This window comes from Jaculus jaculus, chromosome 19, assembly GCF_020740685.1.
Source record: "Jaculus jaculus isolate mJacJac1 chromosome 19, mJacJac1.mat.Y.cur, whole genome shotgun sequence".
Taxonomy (NCBI): Eukaryota; Metazoa; Chordata; class Mammalia; order Rodentia; family Dipodidae; genus Jaculus; species Jaculus jaculus.
This window is the reverse complement of record NC_059120.1, coordinates 15221893-15234003: the sequence shown is the minus strand read 5'-3', so window position 1 is coordinate 15234003 and position 12111 is coordinate 15221893. Positions and strand designations below refer to the sequence as shown.

General features: G+C 41.3%; 1 protein-coding gene across 1 annotated transcript in view; it reads right to left on the bottom strand.

Annotated features, from left to right (window-relative positions):
- Window positions 1-368: 368 nt before the first annotated feature.
- Window positions 369-12111, bottom strand: part of Clca2 (chloride channel accessory 2) — a 54458-nt gene continuing 42715 nt past the window's right edge. Inside the window, exons 13-16 of the mRNA XM_045138683.1 lie at window positions 9138-9408; window positions 5602-5772; window positions 1940-2173; window positions 369-811 (exon numbers count right to left, since the gene is read on the bottom strand). Coding sequence (XP_044994618.1) covers window positions 369-811; window positions 1940-2173; window positions 5602-5772; window positions 9138-9408 — 1119 coding nt within the window. The remainder of the gene's footprint in view (window positions 812-1939; window positions 2174-5601; window positions 5773-9137; window positions 9409-12111) is intronic.

Genomic DNA, 12111 nt, shown 5'->3' with positions numbered 1-12111 from the left:
TACTGCAAAACTCATACTCAATGCTCATTTCTGTATGGGAAACCATTTTTCTACTTCAGTAAAAAGCTTTTCTCAGCTCTGATTCAACCTTGCCCTTGCTTTTGCCTTTAAGGATATGACCCTTAAGAATAATTTTTATTTCCATCACTGCAGCCTAAGGGTTTTCTAACCTGTCACCACCAAAATGAGGGTTATAAAAGATTTCTTTAGTTTATTTAATTTGTAAAAACTATGCTGCACTATACAAAAACCCAATGCATTTGAATGTTGTGTGGATATTAATTTCACTTTGTTGGCATGTTTTTGTTTTCCCCAAGTGAAAGGCTATGAGTCTTATATCTAAGAAGAAAAGTACTGTGTACATTTTCTCATAGTAATTTTCTCCCATTCTCTTTCTTTAACATTCTCTTTTTCCTGTCTAAAGTACAATGTATTGCAACAATAATAAGGCAAACTATTCCTATCAAACTCAATGCTGTTAAAACTCCTTTTAGAATAAGATGATCTCTGCTGGGTGTAGGAGCAGAGTTTGGGGGAATAAACAGAGATACTAGGGCAATGTTTGACACAGCTGACTTTAGGGAATTCTCATCCATTGCTGTAATGGCCACATAAATTCTGTGGTTTTCTTGCATTTCTCCATCAGGTTGATGTTCAGGTCTGCTTGTGATGAGTTTGGGTGAGAACGTAAACTTCTCTCTGGTACCAGCTTGCTGAGGACTTAGTTCTGATGTGTTCACTAAGATGGCACTGCTGAAGTCATTTTGAATATGCTGTAGACTTCTGCTCATTCTTATTTCATAGCTTGTAGCTGAAATTCAAAACATAAATAGGAAGGTTATATTGCTTTGAGTAAGTTTTCTAGTTCATTAGAAAAATCTAGTGAGAATAGCCATAGAAAATCAAAATGTCCAGAAATAACAGGAAAAATAAATGCCTCACTCCAAAATGCTACATGCAGAGTCACACTAATACCTGGGGAAAACAAGATACAACATAATCAAGATGCCATTTCCCCTGTGATCATTTACATTCTCTGTTATTTTATTTAAACTGCTTCTAATTCTTGCTTTAAGTAGTGAAGCTTAATATAAAGTTTATATGGAAAATAACTAATGAAATAGGCCATATAAGTTTAAAAAAGAAAATGAATGACCAACACTCCCAGATATAAAAATACTAGAATGGCTCGATAACCAAGATGCAATTGTATTTGTGAGAAAATGACTAAAAAGAAAAAAAAAAAAGGTCAAAGTATATGTAGGTATTTGACAGAAGATGAAAAAAGAATACACAGAAGTGAGAAGGTTAAAGATTTCTCTGGTACATGGCGTTATGACAACCGAGTAAAAGTGTGAGAAGAGATGGTGTCAGTGGAAGCCTGAAAGTCATCCAAGGCCTTGAAAAGGGTCGGTACAAGGAGGTGCTGATCGATGTCTACCCAAGCAAGGGCTGGGAAGACCTGAGCTAAGGGACTGCTCCCACTGCTGGAACCGATATGGTTGTCAGAAGCGGAACGGGAAAGTATGCCAGGGTTTGCATGAATCATGGAAAACAGTCCCCTAAACTTGACCTGTAAGTTTATACATGAATGTTTACTGGCCAACTTTCAGAAAACGAGACCCTTCTAATATTCAGAAGCTGTGTCCTGTAATGCAGAACCTGTCTCTGCTCAACAGACCACCTTAACGTACAGTGGTTATGTCCAATCAGGATTCCCATGTGAAGAGTCCCGGTGAGACTACCAAGGTCTCTTCACAAATACTCAGACGGCTCACACTCATGCCTGCATCCCCGGATTAAGGCATTGTCAGCAGAGTGGAGTGTTGTCTGACAACCCTCTGAGCATTTCCAGGGCTAGCCCTCGAAGCCAACGCTTGACACAGTTAATAGGAATATTGTCTTGTGGAAAAATAGCTGATGAATCCAGCCAACCTACCCTGGCCCTGATCAAAGTCAGCTCCAGGAGCTGTCCACGACAGGACCACTTCCTCTTCCACTCTGACAGCTTCCAGGTCACTGATTTTGCATGGTGGAAACATGTCATGATGGGGGCTGGCTGGAACTCCCGACACTGTAAAGGAACCCCCAGAGCACACTCGGCTGAAGCCCCACTGCTGTTTCTCCTCAAGCCTGTGCCCTGACTTTTTTGGAGCATTCATCTGAACATTATCTGGAAAACAAGGAAAAGAATATCCTAAATAACAAACTACAAACCTTCGCGGTAGCTTCTTCCTGACAGATCATTGAGACAGTTTAAACTTTTACACAACCTCAATTTTTAAGATAGCTCAGTTTATTTATTCAATAATCATCCATTCATCCACTCATTTACCCCACAAGTATTCATTAAGGGCATGTGCTACACTCATGAAATGTATAATCATATTACTCATATTAATAAATACACATTTATAAACTGTGATTAGTATATGAAGGCAAAAAGCAGAGTGTGCCAAAAGAAAATAACTCAGGTACATAATTTAGAATGGTATCAAGGAAGCAACAATTAACTGTTTCCTAAAGGTTGAGAAGTGAGGCAGGCAAGAGGCGGAGGGAGGGGAGGGGGCTGGTGTTGCTGTCTGGGGTTTGGTGGAGTGAACACAGGGCAGCTGATGCTTTCCTATGAAGGCTGTGTTTCAGGCTGTTATCCTAGGATGAGATGGTGAAGTGAGTTCTGTGATTTCCACTATGGGAAGGTTCTTATCTCCCTGTACACTAGATGCTGATATTTGCATCTTATTTGGATGATATTCAAACCTATCAGTAGTCTCTAAACTACTTGATAAGAATCAAGTCTTTCGCTTGGTATCCCAAGTTTCTACATCTGTTAGGTACAAACAAATCTGTTAGGTCTAAATGAAAAATTGTTAGCTACTAAAACAAATTAAAACAATTAAAAACAAAGTATTACGTCTAGATGCAAGATCACATTCATGTAACAAAACTATCAATTCACATGAGTTTTGAAGAAATGGAAATTATCATAAATATAAATATGAGAGAATTAAGATAATGGTGCACTCAGCAACAGAGCAAAAACCAGGAGATGCAAATCCACTATAGTGCCACTGTCAGCTTGTGGCAAGTTCATATAGAACAAAAACCACACAGAAGCATGTGATAGAATAATACAGGTGATTGGTCATCTGCCTTTAAACATCAATGTCGTTATTAGAGAATCTGTATTTTTAAAAGACTGAGACATGACAGCACATGCCTGTAATCCCAGTACTTGGGAGGTAGAGGCAGGAGGATCATGAATTTGAGACCACCCTGGGCTACACAGTGAGCATTGTCAGGTAAAAGGCATAGACTTTTAAAAATAAAAATAACTAGAAATGATGTTGACACATTTGGGAGACATGACAACATGATGCAATTCTAACTGTTTACTTTACCCATGGCTCCTGATGTAAGATTTATTAAGTTCAGGGAGGTATTAGATTCCATAAAAGTGCAGGAAACCCCAGACCAGAACTTTGGGTCCTTGTTCACGTTATGGAAGAATTGAAAACACAGACTCCAAGAAGGATAAATTATGAATTATAAGGCTTGTTTGTAGGGAAAGTTGGGATCCAGAGGGAAGGCAAGCAGGAAGCCCAAGCAAAAAGTTTTCCCTCCTCCCAGCCTGGCTGAGGAATAGATGGAAGATGGAGGAGAAAAATCTCCCTCATGTGGAGAGAACTTCACACACACACACACACACACACACACACACACACACACACACACGGAAAACAAAGCAGGAGAACCTAAGCCAAAAAGTCCTCGTCACATGGGAGGTCAGAGAAGACTGAGAGCAAGGGGCTCCGAGCTGAGAGGTCACACATGTAGACCAAGAGAGAGTGAGGGGTCAGAGCTCAGAGAGGGGTCACACATAGCAAAGCAGTAATGCACCCTAACAAAGCACGTGTGGAAAGCAAGCAGGAAAACATTCAGGCAAAAGGAAATTTTTCCCCTTCTCAGCCTTGCTAGAAAAGAGAGTCAAGACTGAGAGATCCTCCTAACCTTGGGAAAGAGTTTACCACAGAAGCCAAGAAGTGAGGACCTTGAAACAGGTAGAAAAGTCAAGAGAGAGTTACACACATGTGCCAAGGGTGTTCAAAAGGCTTACACACACATGCCTGGCCATATACATAGATCAAATATCCATTTAGGATGATTCTCATCATCAGATTCAGGTGAGTAAGGGAGAGATTGGATTGATTTGGTGGACTCAAGAGACTGACTCAGTAGGGGCCAGGCCACAGGTGTGCTGAGCTACTGAGGTGCTGCTGCTGGAAGCCATCTTGGATAAGACTGTACCAAATGTGGGTTCCAGTCCTGCCAGGGCAGGCGAGGTGGAATCCATGTTCTTCTTGGGCCTCTCTATCACTGGCTTTCTGATCACCTATAAAATGGTTACCTTGGGCTGGATAGATGGCTTAGCAGTTAAGGCAGTTGCCTGTGAAGCCAAAGGACCCAGGTTCTATTCCCCAGTAGCCACATAAGTCAGATGCATAAGGTGTTGCATGCGCCTGGAGCTCATTTACAGTGGTAGAGGCCCTGGCACGCCCATTCTCTCTATCTGCCTCTCTTTCTTTCTAATAAGTAAATAAAATAAAATAAAAAGAAGTAGTTTTAAAAAAGGCTACCTTGCTCATATTATCTATTATTAGTAGCTAAAATAATGCAGTTTTTAAAAAGAGAACGTGGGGCTGGAAAATGGCTTAGTGCAGCTAGAGAATAGCTTAGCGGTTAAGCACTTGCCTGTGAAGCCTAAGGACCCCAGTTTGAGGCTCGATTCCCCAGGACCCATGTAAGCCAGAAGCACAAGGGGATGCATGCATCTAGAGTTTGTTTGCAGTAACTGGAGGTCCTGGTGTGCCCATTCTCTCTCTCTTTCTCTCTATCTGCCTCTTTCTCTCTCTGTCACTCTCAACTAAATAAATAAATAAATAAAAAGTGAACAAAAAATTTAAAACATTTATTGGGCACTTTTTTTCTTGAGGGTAAATGGAGCCTCTTCAGAATCTCTCTGCTGCCTGTAAGCTCAAACATACTCAGGAACTTCTTGTGTAGATTATCTGGACTACTTGTTCCCTGCTTTCAACTGATAGTAACTTTTTTCTCTTGCTTAAACCTCTATAAAGGAAATATGGGCACCAGAACTTATCTGTTAGTAGTAACCTGATTAGACAATAACAAGACAGAATTCTGAATAATTGCTAAAATAACAACATGTGTAATCTAGGGGAATTACACATCATCTGCTATATATGTACAGCCAGAGAAAGAGAAATATATACTTAAATCAATATATAATTTGTGGTTTCTCTCTCTCTATATATATATACAAGTGCATACATATATATCATACTAGGAATTGAACCTAGGGCTTCATGCATGTTAGGCAAGAACAGTGAACTACATTCACAGGCTAAATATAGTTTTGAAATTCCATCTGTCTCTTCACTCTTTCTCCCTTCTTTCTCTGTCTCCCTCTATTTGCTCCTCCTTCCCCTCACACCCATTCTCTTTATGACATATATCCAGACACTCATCACTGATACATCATGAAATGATATTACTCACATTCCCAGTGCCAATGATTCTTACCGTTTGCTATGTAACCTGGCACATATATAGCATGGCTTCCTGGGACAGAGTGGGCTAGTGTGCTTATGCTGGGTGAGTGACGGACATGCACTGTCAAGCTATATCTACCATTTACAGCAAAGGAGAAAAAATACCTGGAGTAAACTCCATCATTTTTTATAACATCAGCACCTGTGTGAGACAAAAACTCAATGTCAACAGTTGTCATCACAGTTGAATGCTAATACTAGAAAGATGTTAAAATTTTTGCCCCTCTAATTTCTGTTCTACCACACATTATTGTGGTCACAGCAACTTTAGATATTATCAAACGTTTTAAAATCTGATGGTAAAGAATTTCTTCTTGTGATTCCCTAATCTCTGGAAAGTTATTCTCTAAAGATGAGTCATTATCGGTTTGTTATATTGAATATGTCCAGTTTCAAATGTCTTATACACACTACAGTTCTAATAAAACATGGCTAAAAATCATCTTTAGGGGGCTGGAGAGATAGCTTAGTGGTTAAGGCACTTGTCTACAAAGCCAAGAGCCCAGGTTTGATTCCCCAGTACCAGATGCACGAGGTGGTGCATGGGTCTGGAGTTCATTTGCAATGGCTGGAAGCCTTGGCATACCTATTTGTTCTCTCTCATAAATAAATAAAATAAAATAAAATCATTTATTAAAAAAATCTTTAGGGATGGAGATATTACTTAGCTATTAATGCGCTTGTCTACAAAGCCAAAGGATCCAGGCTCAATTTCCCAGGACCCATGTAAGCCAGATGCACAAGGTGATGCATGAGTCGGGAGTTTGTTTGCAGTGTCTGGAGCCCTGGTGTGCTCATACTTTTTCTTTCTACATGCCTCTTTCTCCTCTCTCAAATAAGTAAATTAATAAGATATTAACAAAGATTATCTTTAAAGCTTTTATTCCTATCACTGAAAAAAATACTAGTTTTCTATGGAAACTAAGCATATTCTCAAACTAATGTTTGCCACAGGCCCTTTTGAAATAAAAGCTATTCTGTCCCCAAGAAATAAATACATATGCGTGTATACACATTTCATACAATTTGGAGACTTTATGAATACCCTGAATCCCTTGATTAAGAGCCTCTGCTCTGATAGACACAACAACCAAAAAATAACAACAACAACAAAAAAACAACAACAACAAAAAAAAAACACCTTGGTAGTTGATGAAATAGTATGGAACTTGTTAATATCCTTAGTAGAGAATTCTAGAATCAAAGTGGTTCCCTGATCTCCTTGGCCTGCAGTTAGACAGGTTTTGGTCCCCTCCACGGTGCCTTGCTGCATGGGCATTCTGAAATTGGAGCCAATGCGGGATTTCATTCCTTTCATTCTGATCCAGTCAAGAGACCAGTGCAGTCTGGAGAGCAGACAGGCCCAGACCCCCTCAGAGACAGTGGGGTGCCCATGTTAGTCCAAGTGCAGGTCACAGCCACCATGCAGGACAGGTCACCTCACAGGGACATCCTACTACAGGTCATTTCGGTTCTCCCATGAGCCCCCTCCCCACAGCCCTGATTTTAGCATTGTGTTATCTCTAAAGTTCTCTAAAAACCTCCCTCCACCCACTGCAGAGACAGGGACCTCAGTCTGAGAAAGTAGAAGCATGTTAAATAAAGTAAGGGCTAAGCATTTAATCCATGCAAATTAAAAAAAAAAAAGTGTCTATAGCAAAGAAACCAAATCTTCACATTTAATGCTTTAATGACTAACAAGATATTCTATCTTTGGGACTTAACAACATTTTCTATCTTTGTTGAGAAATTGCCTAGGGGAGTGTCTTCCTCACATAGTCACCACAGTGATCATTTCTATCTATCATATCTATCACTTCTACCCCCTTTAATCACTAAAGCAGAAAGAGAGGGCACTGGCTTGGGGGTTCTAGAGCTTGGTTTTAATTTGTGGATTTGCGGCTTGGTAGCTTTGAAGCTCAATGCCTCTGAGTCTCAATTTTCCCATCCATAAAATGCAACACACTGTCTTACAAGGTTGCTATGATTGAATATGCATGAGAAAGCACATTGTAAATTCTAAAGTTTTAGATTTTACATTTTATTTTTACTTATTAATTTTACTTAGCAGATAAGTGCTATTTCCATTACTAAAAGCAGTCGGAAAAAATGTGACTATGTTAAGTAGTAGGTACTAAATTTACACTATGATGACTAAGCAGTATTTTTCAGTGTTTCTTTCCTTAGCTTGTAAATTTAAATAACAAACAAATTAAATGATTCAAAGGGAATAATAACAAAAGCGTATTGAGCCGAATCAGCTGATTTTCCCAGACAGAGCAAGGTTTATTTTCTGCACCAATCCACGGGCTGGAAGAAATGAGAAACATTTTGTAAAGTGCATTTTTGGATTTTCACTAACAAAATAAATAAAAAGTAAGAAAGGTAGGGTTATGCATAAGTCATCAGAACATGAGATGATCATTTGATTCTGTTCCTACAGGCAAAACAAGAAGACCTCTCTGGTGTTACTCTGAAGTGGGATTGAACTAAAATCCCCTGAATAATCTTGGCTTTGCAAATGTTACTCATTATACCCATGGCAAGGCAGCAGCAGGCCACCAAACTTGAGTACCTTGAAAAGCAAATTAAATCTGAAACAATGGAACAATCGTATGTAATTTTACTAGTAGATCAAACACCTGGGGTTTCCAACACAGACCTTGTGGTCTGTTACCATTCTGAGAGTTTAATTTAGATAAAGAACAGAAGAGAAAACAGGAAAAGATGGAGGAACAAAAAGGGTTTGGATTTTGTTTTTAAACTCAAAATCAGTTACTCAGGAAGAGTCCCTCTGTGCTCTTGGCCAGTCTCGAGCTGTGTAACAAAACACCCCCGGACTAGAACGTGCAGGATGAAAGCTTTGAAGTAAGGCTTCCTGCTGTCTGCTCAGGGGTGGAGAAATCTCTATCCAGATTCCACTAGCTCGCTAGCCTGGTCTTTTGGGGATGAAATCACCCACATGAAGAGGATTATATTCTTTTTGCTAATGATGGATTACAACCTCGCATTAAGCCATCAGAGAAGTGTCTAGGATCATGCCTCCCGTGTTTCTAGTTTTTTTTTCTTCACAACCATGTTTAAAAGGGGGGGGGGAGTAGATTATCTATAATTTTATCTCTTGCATTTTCATTGGCTGTTCTGGTTTGTAGTGCTATTATTTCAACAAATGAAGCTGGCAAAACTTAAATGAGCATATAAGCCCATTGCTGTGTGAACTCATCTAATGACAGTGGCCAGTGCCACTGGTCACATGGAAGCCAAGTCCAGTGAGTCAGGTAGACTTCCACCATTATGCACAGCCACAGCCACACTGAGAAGCCACAAGGAGACTCCCCCCAAGTTAGCCTTAACTGCTCCAGTATGTGAGTCATAATTTGAGAACCCAATAATACTGAACAGAAAAGCAGTTGAATTGAAGGAGCTTCAGAGATAAGATGAACATAAAAGCAACTTCAACATAGCACTACTTGAGAATGTGACTGACACCATGACAGTCTATGTTACCTGCTCCATTATCCAAAAGCTTCAGTATGACAGAATCCCCAGCTTCTGGCTCGACTGTAGCCATGACTGTAGCATTAAGAATGGGATACAACCCTTTTCTCACAATGGCATAAACTGTCACCGGGTGGGGAAAATAAGTGCTGTCCCTTTCAACAAAGGCGTCCACAGTGGCTGGAGGCACCGTGGGGTTGGAGGCGCGAGAGGCCATGGTCACTTTCACAGCTTGAGGAGCATGGTGGGTATTGTTCAGAGTATAAATCCAGTTTCCAGGCTGCAGAACAAAGGTTTTGTATTTCATCAAGTGTGAAGAAAAAGAAAAAGAAAAACCACAGCAATACTTCATTTTAAAGCATACATCTAAGCCTCTAGGGTTTTCCCCCCTATTTTGTTGATATTGTATATTTCTAACACAAGAAAGCGATGTTAGGAAAAATATAGCACCAGGTAAGTGTTCTCTTTTATTATACTCAATTATATTGTATTCAAGGAAGTAGGTATGCTCTAGTTTTGTTTGGAGGGGGAAAAGGCTGCATCTTCACTCAGGTGTTTTTTTTTTTAGACTTTTTTGGTTTATTTTTCCAGGTAGGGTCTCACTCTAGTGCAGGCTGACCTGGACTTACTATATAGTCTTGGGCTGGTCTTGAATTCACGGCAATCGTCCCGAGTGCTGAGATTAAAGGCATGTGCTGCCATGCCCAGGTTCATTCCCCCACCTCTTCTGCAATAGACCCTGAGCCTTGAAAGGTGTGATAGAGATATTGCAGTGCTGAGCACTCCTGTCACTTCTTCCCAGCACCATGATGCCTTCTGAGTCATCCCAAGGTCACTGCCATCTCACTTAGTATAATCCTTTCCAGATGCATCCATTTTACCGCAAATTTCATAACTTCATTTTTCTTTGCCGCTGAGTAGAACTCCGTTGTATAAATGTGCCATATCTTCAATATGCACTCATCAGTTGAGGGACATCCAGTCCAGAGGTGGTGGCGCACACCTTTAATCCCAGCACTCGGGAGGCCTTGACTTAGTTTTAGAATATTGTGGTGATGGCGCCTAGCTTCAAAGTACCTTGTAAATATTAATCATATTTACTCAAAAGGCTGTAAAATATTTTCACTTCTTTTAAGAACTGAGCAAGTGATACCAAATTAAATGACCATTTTGATATCTGTAGACACATCCAACTAATAGAACAATAGCATTCCTCTCCTTCCTTTTCCCCAAATCTTAGGGACCTCAAACAACAACACACACACACTATTATGGATCAAGAAACAGTTCAGAATTGTACAAGACCTATGTAGAGAAATTTATAAAAATTCTGCAAAATATCACTCTCTTGCCTACTCAGGCCACTGGGTAGAAGCATGCTAAATGTCTTTAAAAAAAAAAGGATGCATTTCCATGTAGAAGAATACTTCTTTTTAATTAAGCCATGCTTATTTTTTTCCAGGTCTCCTCTGCCCTTCTTCATTCGACCTGGGAAGAACAGGAGGAATGAGAAGAAACCCTGTGAGTCAAGGTGAGTGTCCGAGTGTGTGGTGAGGAGGCCACTGCCGTCCGTGTACTTCGCCCTTTCCTAGTGAGATCTGAGCCCAGACCCAGGGTCAGCTCTCATAACACCAGTATCGGACACGTGCCAGGAGCCTCCATGTCAGAAAATTCTACTTGGTGTTTTGATATGGGGTGGGTACCTAATCCACATGTAGGAATCAGGCAAGGGAGGAAGAAGATGCAGCATTCCTGGCCCTTGTGTACAGGTATGAAAAGATCACAGTGGGGCTGGAGAGATGGCTTAGTGGTTAAGCGCTTGCCTGTGAAGCCTAAGAACCCTGGTTTGAGGCTCGGTTCCCCAGGACCCATGTTAGCCAGATGCACAAGGGGGCGCACGCATCTGGAGTTCGTTTGCAGAGGCTGGAAGCACTGGCATGCCCATTCTCTCTCTCTCTCTCTCTCTGCCTCTTTCTCTCTCTGTCACTCTCAAATAAATAAATAAAATAAACAAAAATTAAAAAAAAATAGAAAAGAGCACAGTGAAGTTTCAAAGGTCAGTATGTGACAGAGAACTGGACATGCTGGAAAAGGTAAGAGATGCATCTGGGCCTTGCACTGACTGGATACTGGATTTCGACCCCAAACTGCCCCAGAGTTTGGAACAAAAGACAGGTCTAGCACATGTATGCTTCCGAGGGCCACCTGACAGAGGTGAAATGTGGCTTGGAGGGTTTCCAGCTCAGCACTAGGCAGGTAATGAATGAGTCACGAAAGATGGTACACCTGTAGCCCCAGCCCTTTGGAACTTGGGCACCTAAAGTGGAAGGACTGCTTGAGATGGGAGACTGGAGACGGGAGACTTGAGACGAGCCTAGGCAAGGTGGCAGGATCTTAGGCTGCCAACAACGACGGGAGCCGTGTGTGATAAGACTGAATTCAGACAGTGCCAGAGTGCTTTGAGCCTCCAGCGCTCCCCTTGTACCATCAAGGATTCAAGCCCTCACTCCCCTTCCTCCTGCAAACCCCTTGCTGTTTCTCTGCAGGGTCTCATCCCTCCTTTCCTGCCTTCACCTCTATGCGCAGCTGATCCGCTCCTCTCCAGCCGGTCCTCGCTGAACTACCTGCAGTTCCACGAACAGCCCTGTTCCTTTCCTCTTCCCTAAGCCTTCCTGTGCGCTGCTTTATCTGTCAGATCCACTTCCAGGCCCTTTGCCCCCCATGCTCCCATGATGGTGTCCGCCCTTTGGTGAGCTTCCTCCTTTCTGCTGTCGCGTATGCTCTGGTGGTACCCAGTGCTGACTCCAACGTGGGCATTTTCTTCTGCAGTGCCTACAACAAAACCTACTGCATGGCAGGTGCTCAAGAACACAGGCATTGCATTAACGATATCATAAATTCTTTGTAGAGTTGTTCCCCATATGGGAAGTATAGCTGAATGGGATTATGTAAAGAAAGACATAGGTTAGAAAAACTTATTTCT